This window comes from Aplidium turbinatum, chromosome 4 (genome assembly GCF_918807975.1).
Source record: "Aplidium turbinatum chromosome 4, kaAplTurb1.1, whole genome shotgun sequence".
In the NCBI taxonomy this organism is placed as follows: Eukaryota; Metazoa; Chordata; class Ascidiacea; order Aplousobranchia; family Polyclinidae; genus Aplidium; species Aplidium turbinatum.
This window is the reverse complement of record NC_137475.1, coordinates 10,340,651-10,356,946: the sequence shown is the minus strand read 5'-3', so window position 1 is coordinate 10,356,946 and position 16,296 is coordinate 10,340,651. Positions and strand designations below refer to the sequence as shown.

The window sequence follows — 16,296 nt, the reverse complement described above, 5'->3', positions numbered from 1 at the left end:
TCTTTAGATACGGTATCCCTGTGAAAAACAGTAAAATCAAGATCCAAAATTGCAGATGCGACACATGAAATAAATAGAAATACCAAGTAACACCTTTGTAAAAAAGGTATTGACAACATCAACATTAAAATCAAAAGTCGAAAACAAATCATGAAATGTTAAACCTGGACTAGAGACCGTACGTTATTTTTACAATACAGAAACATTACACAGACATTGTCATCACAAATAGCAATTGAAATATGGATTCATAGAACAATGCTTGAAATGTCATAGAAGGAAAAATCACAAATGAAAATGAACTGTTCAAAATGTACACTAACATAGTATTGGAAATTCTACAAACAAGAAAACTGAAATATTTTGGTCACATGATTCACTATAATTCCATTCAGGACAACTAGGTTACTAGTAGGGAAAATGAATGGAAAACAAAACAGGGACAAACCACCAATAGTTTGGACCAATGACATTAAAGTCTGGACAGGATTTGACTAAAAAACAGCAATAAAAATATCTCAAAACAAAAGTACTTTGGGTTTCATTGTTTCCAACCCTCGACAAGAGGAAGGAACCTGATGGTGATGATACAAGTAGGATCCTGTTCTTGTGCACCTCTGTTGCACAATGCACAGTTGCAGCATTACTATCAAGTCATGTTTTTCTGATACAGTTTGCAAGTGGTCCTTTTTTCAGCAATGCTGTTTTGTGCACAGCAACTCTCTTAACTGCAAGAGGAAGTGATATATTTTGCCCTGCATCATGCCAATATCTTAGGCTATTATCATGCCAATTATCATGCTATTATCTATTATCATGCCAATATCTTAGGCTACAAATGCATTCAAGCAAATTAGCCCATATCCAATAAATTAAAAAATACTGCCAATGTGCACTTTCAGTACTACAGTTTTCGTAAGTTTTAAGCTTACAATGTATGTATGTAAAAATGATAACAAAATAATTGACTCAGCAATGCTGAGTCAGCGTAAATAAAGATGTCCACACTCCATAATCTATTTTATAATTTGTTTTTGTATTAATTTTATAGGTTTACTTTTCGGTGAGTTAGCAAGGACTAAAAATTAAAAAAAAACATTTCTATAAGCTAATTAAATTTGTCAATTTGTATGTAAAAATGCATATGCTTCAGTTTTTGTTCGTGCTTTCTCTGACTCTACAATGTCTTGCTGATGGAATACCAAATACAACGGAAGAGGTATGGTATATATGGTAAAATATAGCCAAGTATGAGATTAACAACAACTTAGATTTGTTATAAGAAATGGTTATACAGTAGAACTCGGTTAATCCGGATTCGATTTGACTGACGATTCCATCCGGATTAGGCGAAGATCCGGATTAACCGATGACGGTTCTATCAAGCCTGACGTTATCTAGATAGAAGGGTATCGGTGAAAATCACTGAAATTGAACGCATTAGTGTGGTCATCTGCCAATTCCGAGACTCGCGATCACCACATTAGCGACCCACTGATAGAGTTCTTTTGAAATGCAGTATGCATGTAAAATGGATGTATTTGTAGACTCTGCGTCCAACGCAAGAACACACTGGCAAAGGTTATATCTTCAGACATGCGTGTCGGACTGTCGGAATAATCTGTAGTCACTCAAAACTTTTGAAAACAGTTACTAAAGACGAATTTCTATGGAAAACTTACAAAAAATCACGGTCAAACAAAGTAATCACGGGCAAATCCGGATAAAGCGATAGAGAAAGCGCAACTTTTGTCCAGAATAGGCGAAGATCCGGATTACATGATCCGGATAATCCAAAGTTGTTTCTCAAGAAAAAGATTAAAAATCATTTGTACTTCCAGTTTTATCTGGATTAGGCGAAGATCCGGATTAACTGAATCCGGATTAACCAAGTTCTACTGTATTTACATCTTTTCTGTGTGTGTATCATGCTGGATGCAACCTCGTTTGTACCATGAACAGTTCGTACCTTGAAAAGATCGAGTAAAAAAAATTAAAAAAAGCTGAAGTCGCTGATTGCAGTTTCCGCAATCATTTTAAAATTTTCCCCCTGAAAGGATCGAGAAAAAAAATAGCTCAAAACCGAAGTCCGCTGATAGCAGTTTCCGCAAACATTTTTCTGCAGTTTCCGCTATCCCTAGTTTCCGCTAACTCTAACCATAGAGAAATCTATGCCCTAACCCTCGCTGATCGCAGTTTCCGCAAACATTTTTCCGCAATTTCCGCTAACCGCGGTTTTTGCTAACCCTAACCCTCGAGTTTGTTTCAAATTGTTTGGGGAAACTCCAATCAGCGACTTCGGCTTTGTGCTATTAAACTGCGATCAGCGACTTCGGCTTTTTTTTTTAATTTTTTCTTGATCTTTTCAGGGTACAAACTGACTGTACGAATGGTTCAAGGTACGAACTAGGTTGCACCCATCATGCTCACAGTCCGGCTTTATGGTGTTTTGCATGGATGCAACCTAATTTGTACCCTCATTTCGTACCCTGAAAAAATCAAAAAAAATCCAAAATAGCACACGGATCGAAATTTCCGCTTAACCCTAACTTTAAAATGTTTGCGGAAACTCCGATTAGCGAGTTCGGCTTTGTGCTATTTTTTCTCCCGATCTTTTCAGGGTACGAATTGTCGAATTAGGTTGCACCCGTTTTGCATTGATGGTGGAAACTAGAAAATAACATGCACCTTGCCAACAACATATAATTGCGAGTTTTAATGAAACAGCAAATAAATGTTTTGAAAATGTTTTAAGCTATGTGACTAGTGTCAAGTGGTGTCCGGGGTGATTTTTCTGTAAACAAAATATATATATACCGTATTTATCCGTGTAGAAGTCGCAAAATTTTGCACCAAATCTTGCCCAAAAAGGTTGGGGTGCGACTTATACACAAGGTTCTGAACTTCTGACAAACAAATACTACAGATCGCGCGTTAGCGCTGCTATTAAGCGTTTGTATTTTGCGTACGAGGATTGCGAGCATCGCATTAACATGCTCACTGCACAACATGCATGTGAATTTTAACGCAAACATCTCGCATGTGTATAAGCGGCACGCTTGATTGCAATGAGAAAAAGGCACGTCTCGGCAAGCAAACACGTGGCGACATCAAAGTACAGTATTTTTTTTATTTCAAAACAGTTTGAAGGTTTTTAAAAGTTTTTCAATAAAATTTGCTAAAAAAAGAATTTGTACCAATATTTGAGCCACATTTTGGGGTGCGACTTATACACAAATGCGACTTATACACAGATAAATACGGTATATAGAAAACATTTCTTCTGTTGAACTTGAGGTGTTTTACTTTGAAGTCTTTCTTAGTTTATTTTATGCATTTTTTCAGTCAGACAAAAGTATTCATGAATATTAATTAGTGACATCTTCTTACTTCATGTTGTGTTTATTCACTACCTAGTTCTTATGATTACTTTTGTAAGAGTCGCAAGTTTTGCATATTTCAACCTTGATGTTTTTTTATCCAGTTATTCAACCAGAGTTTTTGTTACATTTTCAGGTGAAAATTAACTCCATTTGGAAACCACCCGTTTGTTCTAGAAAAGTTGTTTCTGGAGATTTTGTACGATATCATTACTATGGCATGTTAACTGATGGTACATACTTTGATTCAAGGTGCAAAATAAACTAAACTAGTATTATAATTGCCACATCAGAAATTAAAATGTGTGTTTGTGCAAATTATTGTAATTGTACTAATTGCCTAATTATGCAATGTCAATGTAATATTAACACTGCCATCACTGCAGCTTTTGGGTGGTAACTTGTAGAAAAGCCGCACATCGGGGATTTCGTTATTCTCTATTACTCTATTTTGGAAGTTGTTATGTGATGCAATTAATGTATTTGTAGTGTGAAGATGTGAGATTGGTGGCATATTTTTTATAATGTAATAATTTTTCACATATTTTTAGTTGTGTTTCTAGGTCATTCTGTAGTAGCCTATGTTAATCACAGGCTACATGTACTGACAAAATTCTGTGGTTAGGCTTGCTCGTTTGTGTTTATTTTTGTTTATAATACATATGATACCATTTACATTTACAATCTTTTTGTGCCAACTGCCACATATGTATTTCCCAAGACTAGTGGTGAATGATTTCAAAATGGTGAATTGGGTGCCAAGGTTCTGTTGCTAACAACACTTTATTTCAGCTACAAGATTGAAACAATTGGCTTGTAAGGCTGCTGGACTATTTTAGCAGCTGTAACTTTTGTCATAGTAATCTAGGAAAACGTGATTTAATCTTTTCAATTGAATTCAGTTATGAAAAGGGTGAAGCATATTCTACCTATGTTGGGAATGGATGGTTGATTGATGGAATGGACCAAGGATTGCTTGGAATGTGTGTAAATGAGCATCGGTTGATAACAATCCCTCCTCAGCTAGCTTATGGAGAGGATGGCACGGGTAAGTACGGTTTGCTATATTTTGTTTACTTTCAATGAGATTTAGAGTTACACCAGGTGAGGGAGGCAAAAGAAGATAAATTTGCTATTTTCAACAAATCTCCTCTGAAGCACTTCCATAGTGCACAAGTACTGTATTGGTCAAAAAAAAATTTGCTGAACTAGATCTCTCATGAAATTACAATTGTATTTAATGTAATTTCTACATTAACTTTTTATAGTTTTACAAACAAAGCAACTAACTGCAATATTAAAAACAAAAACATTTTCCACTGCTTTGTTGCTTTACATTTAACTGATGTTTCTATAATGCAGATGACATTCCTGGGAATTCAGTTTTATTATTTAATGTTGTCTTGTTGGATGTATGGAATGATGATGACACAATCAAGGTAAGTTAGCATCAATCAGGGCAAGTTTTTTGACCTAAAAATAAAAAAAATCGACTTCATATTGACCTAATAAAAATTTGGCTAAATGAACCATTGTTTCTTGAGCCGTGGGCATTTCTCCCTAGAGCAGCTTAGCAACTGTTCATAGTCACGAAACAAATCAAGAGCGTTGTCGAAGGGGTGCCGCTGTACAATCCACGGCACACCTTTCAGTGTCTTTCCAAACACACAGCCACATGATTTTGAGCAGTGTCGAACCGGCGCTTGATTAAACTTCTGGTTTTTCAATGTTAATTACATTAGAAATTTTGTCGTTGTTTTGCAGTGTTTTTAACGTTAAGATGCTAAACCGACCAAAAATTAAGATTGATAAAAAACAAGAATTTGTTGAAGTATAAGTTTTTCTCGTTTTTTTTTTTTTTTGTTTTTCTCTCTAACATTTGGACTGAATTACATAAAATTGACTTTATTGACCTAATAAGATTTTGAAATCTACTCCTTGTGTCCAGAACTTTTACTTAAAAACATACCGCAATAAGTTACTAAAAATACTTGACATTATTGACTTTGGCCGTTTTTATCAAGATAGGTTTGGGTTCTGGGTGTGTTTTAATCGCCTTCGCATAGATCACGTTTTTCTACTTGACAGTACGGCAATGGTAGTGGCATTTTTCTCTGCCTGCAAGAATAGCCCTGAGAAACACTTAGTGAAGCATATAATATAATGAACAGTTGTGTCTTAATCCATCAAATAGAGCAGAAGATCTGTTTTCGAGAAACATCACCAATCTCAAGACGATCAAAACTTTTTCCACACACTAAAATGTTTTGACTTCAGTTACGACAGATCAATCTGCAACACGTTCTTTAATTTCTTCATTAGTAAAATATTTTTTATCTTGGCATTCTTGTCATTAAATTTAACGTTTGGGGAAAACTATGACAAGGATGTGCTTTTAGGTGACCACAACCTACGTGCCTGTAGACTGTGAAAGAAAACTAGAAGTATCTGACTATATTCGATATCATTACAATGGGACCCTTCTTAACGGAAAAAAATTCCACGCCAGGTCAGTAGAAAGTAAACTTTTATTTTATTAACATTGAGTCGTATTTCAAGTTTAATGCATTGAAGCAATGAAGCCATGCATCTTATTTCTTGGAATTTGACTCGTGCATCTAAATTCAAAGTCACACAGATAAATAACAAAATTTCTGCTTGTGCGTTGTAGTAAGCGCAAAGTGTAGGTCAGTACCACTCTAGTGGCATGTCATGTATATAAATAATTTTAGCTATGAAGAGGAGAAAACGTACAACACATATGTTGGCCAGGGGTGGCTCATAAAAGGGATGGATCAGGGTCTTCTTGGCGCCTGTTTGGGCGAACGAAGGACCATTGTGATACCCCCTCACTTAGCGTATGGTGAGAAGGGAGACGGTAAGCATACTACTCAACACAGTCGTTGGTTAAAGTTCTGTTTTCAAAGATAAAACAGATTCCGTTCATGATCGTTCGTGCCACTTCCACTTTATTTAATTTTGTTTGAGATCCATCCAACCTCTCAAGGCACAAAACATGACATTGCGATTGCTTACTCGTTTATCTCCTCCCACCCGGTGAACGGTTTGCCTGCCTTGGATGATGAACCAATTATATCGACTGCTTTTAGCCACTTATAAAAGTTTGATCATGCATCAACAACCCGGAGTCGTAAAAGTGGAGACCCTCTGTCCCAAAAGTTCAAATGAAAAAGAATAGTTGTTTCGTTTCCATTGAGATGCTTTTCAATCTGCTAGCTTATGTTCGACTTTCTGATGTTTGATATTAAACATCTCGCAAACCAGTCTCCAACTTGCTTGGGCGCGTACTTCAAAAGCCGGTGATAAGAATTGAAACTGTTTGGTTTATGTAGTAGTGGGAGCAACGCATGGATGACAATAATAATAATCTGAACATAAAAAATTAACAACCTTTGAGCATTGGTTGCACTGACATCGGATGGTGTAAGCAGCCGATTACGTTAACCCAAATTCATCGCTGGATCAGTAATCGGCGGTTTCAATCAGTGGAATAAATGTTGGTGCTAAAAGAAGAAAATACTTTGCAAAATAAATATATACGGTACTTAATCGCCCGATTAACTTAATCTTATGATCTCAAACTTGAAACTCTTCCTCAGGTAAAAACATTCCTCGGTCGGCCACTATTGTTTTTGACGTTGAAGTCATTGATTTTCATAATCCGAAGGATGATGTTGACATCAAGATCACCAAGCCTGTGAAAGATTGCCCACGCAAAATCGTGGACTCCGACTTTGTGCGGTACCATTATAACGGTACACTGGCGGACGGTACTGTGTTTGACAGCAGGTAGGCCTATATTGTTATCTATTGCTCTTGCCTTATTTAATAACTAGCTTTGAATAGTAAGCCGGGTTTAGTATAGGTTTGCGTTGTTATGTGTGGGCAAAAAATGCTTTAAAGACTTTTAATACATATCGATGTCATTTTCAAATTTCACATTGTTACGATTTTTTAAAGGCCGATCTTTGATAAAGCGAGTAGTGAGCAGACCGCGTTGGAGGAAATACGTGTTTCAGCTTTTAGTTTACGTTTTACATTTTTAGCTACAAACGAGATCACACATACGACACTTACATTGGTTACAAGAGGATTATCCCTGGGATGGAAAGGGGTTTGCTTGGGGCATGTATGGGAGAATGGAGATCTATAACCTTCCCTCCCCATCTTGGTTATGGGGAAAAGGGCGTTGGTAAGTATTTGTAGTTTTTACGTTTAACTACCGTTATATAACGTTGTGGTTTGCTAACCGAGTAGACTAAATTACAGAGTTACTGCGTCAAGTTCATAGCCAGGGCTTGTCTAACCAAGCTATATCCGCCCAAGCGGTATCCGTTTTAGATTTTAGATTCGTCACCCATATGGATTATGTGTGAAGTCTTCAACAAAGATATTAAATAGGTTTTATTTGTGACAATTAACAGTGAATTACTACTAGTATTGTCAGTGAACTTAAAACTATTATAGAACTAGTGAGGTAACTTACACCTGTCCTATACAGCACGATACATTATATTTATGCGATGGGCTTCCACTACATTAAGCAAACAATCGCTTCATTGTACAAGGCTTTTGAGCTTGAAGAACATTCAAGTTTTTTCTTCGTAGAAAACAAGATTCCAGGAAGCGCAGTCTTAACCTTCCATGTCCACGTCGTTGATTTCCACAACCCCAAGGATGATGTTCAGATTGAGGTTATTCATTTACCGGATGCCTGTGGCGAAGAAGACGCTAGGAAAGCGGAAAAGGGAGATTATTTGACGTACGATTATGACCTCAAGTTAATGGACGGAACAGAAATCGAATCTAGGTGTGTGATTTGTCGATCTTGAACTAGCAAAGAAAGGTCAACTCGACTGCGATGACAATTTGTTACTACTTAAAAGTTATAACAGTTATGAGCTTGTGTTTTTTGTTGTAACGCCAAACCTTAAAGTGCTAAGCCTACTCCATCTGATTGCTCAATCGACAAACACCTGACGCAACCAACAAAGGTTTTGAATCTGGATGAAACAGGCGACAGTGGTTTATGGCGGAATGGCCCGTTTCGGTGAGTCCGATTCGGTGAGTCCGATCCCTTAACGGGGGATTTTTTCAATTTTTTTTTTTTAAATTATCGGGTACCGTAGCCTAATTATCATTGCCGTTTTAGGGTTAGGGGTTTGGGGTTAGGGTTAGAGGTTAGGAACTCACCGAATCAGACTCACCGAATCGGACTCACCGAATAGTAGCAGACCCGGTTTATGGCGTATGCCGTTGGGCAACGCATTAAGGAGAGGTTTTCGTTGAAAAGAACAATCTCTTTTCCAATACACGTATTTTACTGGCAACAACATTTGAGAGCTTCCGGAGCTGACAATATTTCATAATAAATCAAAAAAATTAGCAGGTGGTTACATTCTAGTAGGACAGGGGTTCTTAAACTGGGGTCCGTGAACCCCCAAGGGGTACGCGGACTAGTTTTAGGGGATCCATGAAGGTCCAATGGAAATCTTAGTCATTTAATGTATAATTTTAAAAATGGAATAAATTTTTCAAAAGAAAAGATGTTAACTTCGAACAACGCTGATGATCTCTAGTTTGGCATTTCCAGATAATTGTCGTACTATTTGTTACGTACAGTTTTTTGTTGCGTACGTTGATTACGCCACTTTCCACATTGTTGTTTTTGCCGCTATTTGAACATTGCAAAATTTTATCAGTTGCAGCTAAGCTAGACGACATAGACGTCAGCTAGGCTAGGTTAAGATTGTGAAAGGTTTATGCCTATCTCTTTTTGGTAAAGAGAGCCATGGCTGCTATAATCCCTTTTGCGACTACATATTTATGTGAGTCAGGATTTTCATCCTTGGTAACTATCAAAACAAAGAGTCGAAACCGGTTGGATGCAAAGGATGGCATGCGTGTTGCACTATCAAAGACGAAGCCACAATTTCATGTTTTTGTTGAAGACAAACAGCAGCATCCTTCACATTAATGGAATTAAATCAAAGATATCGAAAAACAATCTGCATTCCCTATTTTTTAAGTTTAATAAAACATAAATTTGTTACCTCAAATCAAATATAGTTTTGACAGCCTGTTTCACCTTAAAAGGAAGATCATCAGAAGGTCCTTATTCAAATGGAAATAAATTTTGTTACCAATTCATTTTAGTTTTATTGCGTCATGTCCAATTCATGCTGATCAAAAAAGTTTCTCGGACTAGGCCATAAAGGGGGTCCACGCAAACCAAAATTTTTTTTAAGGAGTCCACGTTAAAAAAAGTTTAAGAAACCCTGTATTAGGACAATAAAATTTTCAAAATATTGTACGTGATTATTGAAACTTGTGACATTGTATTTGCACAGCAAGGACCGTACTGGGACTTGGGGCTCGTATATTGGTCGTGGAAACCTAATTCCTGGAGTGGAGAGGGGCCTGATGGGCATGTGTGAGGGTGAGACTCGAAGAGTTATCGTCCCCCCTCATATTGGATATGGAGAGCCCGGAAAAGGTATGGAAGCCTGTATAGTATAGCTGCTCTGGCAGCTCGTACAACGCGATCACGGTATTAGTATTCTAGGTTTTCTAGTCTTAGTAATAAAAGCACTGTGGCGAAAATTCTCAATTTAAACTTTTAAAGCTATTTCTGACAAACTACAGTATATACGGTGAACTATTTGTATGAATTGTTCTCATGCACAACTGTTAAAGCTCCCGAAAGCAGCAAGATCTCCTAAAAAAAATTTGAATTTTGTTGCTCACAATTTGTACCAGCACGACAAGCAAACAAGCCAATTTATTGTAACGTTAATCAACGTTTTCGCAATGTTTACAAGAATAAATCCGCAGAGATTCTTTGCAACGCAAGTAAACATTTGCTGTTGTAACCAATTTACCAAGATATCTCGGACAGCTGTTAAAAGCAAATACAAATGTCCGTTCAACTATCAATTTGTGCTTTGTAGATGTTTCTTGTGTTCTGTGCGTTTTTCTTGAGGCATGTGGAAATAAGCTTTTTGTTCAAACGGTTTAAAGTTTCTAATAAACGATTTTTGAAAACAACGACTTGCTTAGCTACCTTAAGTGTGCGTATCGTATTTGGGTTTATCGTTTGTGACGAAGATTCTTCTCGGATTAAGAAGAAAGGAGGAAGCGATTCCAGAAGCTTAAAGCGCGATGTTAGTATTGAATGAAAATTATGCGTGATAGAAACCATGTTTTAGAATTAGTTCGTTTTTTCTTGAGCAGAAGGCCTCATTCCTGGGAGCGCAGTGCTGAACTTCAAATTTAAGGTCCACAAAATAGAGCACTCCCTTCCAGATGGATACCAGTTCATGTGGGTAGATGAAGAACAGGCTCCCGCAACTGAAGAGGAAGCTTTTCAAGAAATTGATGAGGATCAAGATAATCTTGTTTCTTTACCCGAGGTATGCAGTCTTAAGCCAAACATAGCAGTTACCTTCGTCTGGTTTTGATATATTTTGATAAAATGACCAGTTTTCATCAGCGTAGTGACCATAAAGACAAAAATTGTTTTTTTCAAATGTCATGTTTTAGTTGCCAGTTAATGGTAGTCAAGAAAATTTGCTTTCCTATGAATTACTTATGTCGTATTTTAACAAACACGTGACCTTAGACTGGGTTCCAAGGGAACAAATTTTTACTTCTACAGTTTATACATGAAAATACATTAAAGCAATTGAAAAGTTCGTGATTTTTTGCGCCTCAAAAAAATAATTTATACTGTACTGTATTTCAACGTCTGCAGACGTTGAATCATTGTAAAAAACGGTTGATTTGCTGTCGGGGTTGTCACAAGTTGCTTACTCAAGAAAACACTTTAAGGATTTTTTTTATGATCCTTTTGCCTGATTTGGCTTCACTGTGTGTGCTGTCTTCCATCACAGTTCTAACATTCACATTTCACATTGAATTACCGTCTGCAGACGTTGAATCAATGTAAAAATGACGGGTTTTGCTGGCTGGGTAGTCAGACTGCATCATACAATTTGCTTAAATAACAATTTCTATCAATTTGTATTTTTTTTAGTTCACATCTTTCATCCTCGATCAAGTGGAGAAGGGATTCGCCAGATTGCTTCCTGGTGAGCCAAGAGAAGACGTGATCCTGGATTTGTTCAAAACTCAGGACAAAGATGAAGATGAGTTCCTAACTGTAAAGGAGTTTTCTTTGAAAATTGAAAACGACCCTTTGGGTTCAAAAGCTGGCGACGAGCTCTGAAGTGCTTTGACCATGTTGTTGAGTTGCAGTATTATTCAAATGACCGATAAATTCCGTTTTTTTTTATGTCAATGCGATGTTATTTCACATGAAATTGTCGTAAATCTGAGCTATCAAATCGTATGCAGTGCCCAGCAGTATTTTTTAACATATTGTGTCTCTTTGTCTTTGCCCAATCATTTTTTATATACGGTGCTTTTTTGAGAGTCAATTGGACTTTGTTTATTTGAACTAGTACGATTTTTTTAAAGACATTTTTGTGCCATATACTTTTCAATGACAATTCCGTGTTTTTTACAGATTTCAATGCAAAAATTTGTTTTGGTTTTCTACGGATTTTGTTTTTTAAATAATAATAGTGGCATCTGCTTAGCGCCACATGTATAATGGAAAGTATAATATGCTGAAACACGCTTTACAACATGGCTAAAGATTGCTTTAGGTATTGCTAAAACAACCAGCAAGGCTGAAAAGGTTATTTTTGTTACCGGTAAAGTGTTTTGATTAGTGTTAAAAACACGGACTTTTGACTAAAAGAAATTACTAAAGTAATACCGAAATATCATTTACTTGCATCACAAATCTTTACGATGAATTTATCAGCATATTGTTATCTAGCTTAGTAATCGTACTGCCGAAAGTCTGTGAGGCAACATTCAAATGAAATTCTACCGTTCTTTATCATTCTTCATTGAAATTCGAATCGGCGTCAATTCTTTGGAAGCGTTTTTTTTGTATGTCCGTCCGTGCACTGTTTCTCTGCGTTACATAGATGCAAAGTAACTCGCATTTCAATTTCCAAACACTTCACCACTGTCTTACCTTGCCTTACGTTTCCAATTCGTGTGCCTTTTCGCACAGAAATCCCCATTGTTTTTTATTTCATTTTTTTTTTCATACCAGCAAGCCATTAATTTATGTATTGTGTGTACTTGAAATCAAATCAAACTTTTATTTCACCCGGAAGAATAAAATAACCTACAGCTTGTTCAGATTCTGTTTAGACCAATTTTCGGTCAACTATGGTGGCTTGTGCGTTGTATCAATCTTCTACGACGTAGGCTACAAGAGACTACTTTGTCAGCAAGGGACTCAAAAGTAGGGGGAGGGATGTGGCATCTTTAAGACAACGTCACGTTCGAGACAGCGCATTCCCGAATACGTGTGAGCATTAGCACCGAGATTTTTGTAAGATTTGAGACTAACATTATTGAAAGTGTGTTATGTAGTTAAATCAGTGTTTCTCAACCTTTTTTGGCCTAACGCCCCCTTTATAAACTGGCGAAATTTTATCGCTCCCGAACAAAAACGATTAATTACGAAAAGCAAATATATATTTGCGAGCATGAAAACAGTATACTGGTAGTAGTGGTTGCGTCATAATGGAACTCACCAGATTTTGTGGTAACCGAAAAATTACTGAATTTAAAGAGATACCGTTTGTAAACAAAACGGTTGGTCATCAAGTACGACGATGGTGTAAGAGCAATTGTTTGGCTATCGTGCGAGCATGTATAGAGGTAGAGTAGATTATCCAGACAATGATGTGACGAAATCGTTACTCTGGGCGGTAGATGGGTTAAACCGGAATGCCCCCTAATAATCCAAACGCCCCCCTTAAGCCGAGGTAATCATACCGCCCCCGTTGAGAACCACTGCCTTAAATAGTCCATCAATTATTATTTTTACTGTCAAGAGTAAATTTGAATGGTTAGCTCTTGTTAATACGTGGTTTCTTTAGTACCAAAGAGTTAAAATAACTGGGGATTTGCTACATGGCGTTAGCATAATTAAGTTTGAAAATGAGTCTCACATCGGCTATTTCTGATGACGGGCTAGATCAGCTGCAGCCTATGACGTATCCAGAAATGTCGAAAGAAAATTGACAAAAATTCATTCATATGGAAAGTCCTAAAAAACTTGTGAAGCCCCAATGAGGAGCAACAACTAACTTTGGGAACGTTCAAATATTACGTAACGCCTTCGAGGGGGGGGTTTATGCAAAGCGTTACGTTAGCGTCACATCGGGGGGGAGGGGGTTCAAGCAAAACGTTACGTAACGCTTTCGAGTACGGAATGGTAGTTTTTTGTGCTGAATTCGTAGTGAAAAAGCGTTACATGGGGGAGGGGGGGATTGAAAAAAGCGTTACGTTGGCGTTACATGGGGGAGGGGGGGGGGCAAAAATTCGGAAAAAAAGCGTTACGTAATATTTGAACGTTCCCTTTACGGATTTTCGTAACAAGTTGGCTCCGATAATGCTCAAGAAAATAGAGTTTACACTACGCTTAAAAAAATAGGGTTTGGTTTCTGTTTTGTTGAGTTCAAAACTTTACATCAGTTTCCAAACATTTTGGCTAGAAAATATTCGGAATCCTGCAAACAAAACTTGGCTGAAATACGTCCTATCTGATACTGCTTCGCATTCTTTAAATTTTACATTTATAAATCCAACCATGACCACTCCAGAGCTATATCAACGTAACCCATGCAGGAAATGGCTGAGGCTGTAGCCTATGTGTCCATTCTATAGAACGTAGGCTATATAGCTACTGCAGAAAATTAAACTACAAATAATCTGTTTTACTTTTAGAGCAGTGTAAATGTGGCAAACTAGTTTACTTTTGATTCGATTTAAGGTTTGATTTCTGGATATTTGAAAAAATGTATTACAAACTGATGTGCCTCAACCGAAAATTTCTTGCTTTGGATTCATTTCGTTTCAAATTATTATTTTTTTGAGTGAAGAATTGCGTTTTTGTTACGAAGGAAAGTAATTTCGTTTTATTACCAATTCGAAACGAAAACGATACACTAGATCACTGGTTCCCAAAGTTGGCGCCAGTGCCCCCCGGGTGGAATTTAAAAGCATGAAGGGAGCGCTGGATAAAATTGGGCGATTGGGGGGCGCTGAAAGAAAATTGGGCGATTGGGGGGCGCTAAAAGAAAATTGGGGCAGTTACACACATAGCCTACCAACAACACGAACATTGAACAGTAGAATTACATTAGATTTTTATCTGTTTTTTAGATTTTCTGTTTTATTACCAAATCATTTAAAAGTACACCAGATTTTTGTCTAATTCCAAGCTTTTTCACTTCGATACCAAACCATTTCAAATTTCATCAGATTTCCGAAATGTAGTGGTTCAGAATACCATCTGGCAGCACTGGCAACGTCGTCGCCAACGAGCACTGTTAATATTTCCGAACGGTCGTCGGACCACTCGGCATGCGACAACTCAGCAAGTACATTTCAGCTACTGGTAAATTAGCAATTGAGATTTACGTGCTCACGTCAGACTTGCTTGGTTATCGCTTGTCAAACTCAATTTGCTGACTTGTGTCACTCCAAGTTTCGACTTGCTCAGTTTTATCATTTACCAACTTCAGCCACTTGCTCAAATGTTGCTAGCTCAGTTGTCACTTGCTCAGCGTTGTCACTTCCTCAGTTCACAACTACAAACTTGTTGGAGGCTTTTTCACAATATGGAATTCTTGAGGAGGAACTGATCACATTGCAAAGCGATTTTGAACTCAAACCGAAGTTTAATCGTATAAATCGTTCTGGCTGTAGGAACCAAATCAAAGAGAAATACCCTCGATGTGTGGAATTGGGTCAAAATTTCTATCATTGCTTTTCCCAGCTCATGCTTTCAGTGCCGTACTTTCAGTGCCGTGACCACGCTTCTGGATTACAAAAGAAACCGTCTTGACATTAGACGGACAGAAGTTCCTACCCAAAGTCAAACCCGATATCAAGAGGCTGATGACATTGCGTCAGCCTCATCCGTCTCATTGGAGTTGGACGTGATGAATGGAAAGTAACTTTGGTTTTATATTTTTGTTTGCTGAAGGGGCTTTTGATGCTCTGTTCGTTGTCCAGTGGGGCGATATTAAAAAAAAGTTGGGAAACACTGCACTAGATTTTCCTAACATAGGCTAGAAAGCACATTGGCTCACCGAATAACTTTATCAATTATAATAACTATTTGTTCAGGTCTGCAAATGTTCAAAACAAAAACATTTCAGGTTTTTCAATGCAAATTTTCATTTTGTTTGATATTGATGTTAAAAAAATGTTTCAAACATTCCTAGATCGACCTTAAATCCTTAATGATTAAATATTACTGTATATTTAGCAAATTTTGAAGTTTGAAAAATGCAACACGAAAATAATAAAGTAATTCTTAATGATATCAACTTTTCCTCTTACAGGAATTGTCATTCTTGCCATTATTATTAGTGGTGTAACAGTGTCCCAGACAACAAATTAGTAGTTTTGACATTGATTCAATTTCTACTAACATTGAATTAATGTAAAAAACGACCGTTTTGCCGTCTGGGATCGAACCAGAATAAAATAGTTCTGTTAAGCTACAAAAGATTTAAAATAATAATTTTATTCATTGTTTTCCAAAATTATGAAATATCAATCAATTTGATCTCGGTCGATAATTTTAATTCAAGTTCGGGGTTGCTGCCCTGAGGCCACGTCTAAAATAAAAGGCTGATCCATGTGGACAGTGCTGCTCTTTGTCACCACTAATGTGAAATAAATTACTTTTTTTGCTTGAGTCAATTAGATCATGGCTGAAGATCAATTTTGAATTTTCGAGATCATTTTCCTCTCCATATTGAATAGATTGTAAAACTAAAAAATAAGATCA

At 37.0% G+C, this 16,296-nt stretch overlaps 1 protein-coding gene across 1 annotated transcript; it reads left to right on the top strand.

The window, feature by feature from the left end:
- Positions 1–1,057: 1,057 nt before the first annotated feature.
- On the top strand, positions 1,058–12,610 carry LOC145768585 (peptidyl-prolyl cis-trans isomerase FKBP9-like). Its single transcript, XM_082580112.1, has 12 exons — positions 1,058–1,219; positions 3,517–3,632; positions 4,283–4,428; positions 4,743–4,819; positions 5,780–5,889; positions 6,113–6,258; positions 7,001–7,190; positions 7,448–7,593; positions 8,010–8,211; positions 9,752–9,897; positions 10,635–10,813; positions 11,437–12,610. The coding sequence occupies exons 1-12, from the start codon at positions 1,139–1,141 to the stop codon at positions 11,626–11,628; spliced, it is 1,731 nt and encodes a 576-aa protein (XP_082436238.1). The 5' UTR covers positions 1,058–1,138; the 3' UTR covers positions 11,629–12,610.
- The last annotated feature ends 3,686 nt before the right edge of the window (positions 12,611–16,296 follow it).

What these genes read in the sequence shown, in the direction of transcription:
- LOC145768585 (XM_082580112.1), top strand. Translation starts at nt 1,139, where the DNA reads ATGCATATGCTTCAGTTTTTGTTCGTGCTTTCTCTGACTCTACAATGT. An exon ending in ATGATGATGACACAATCAAG is followed by an intron (nt 4,820 to 5,779) that starts GTAAGTTAGCAT and finishes ATGTGCTTTTAG; the next exon opens with GTGACCACAACCTACGTGCC. An exon ending in ATATGGAGAGCCCGGAAAAG is followed by an intron (nt 9,898 to 10,634) that starts GTATGGAAGCCT and finishes TTTCTTGAGCAG; the next exon opens with AAGGCCTCATTCCTGGGAGC.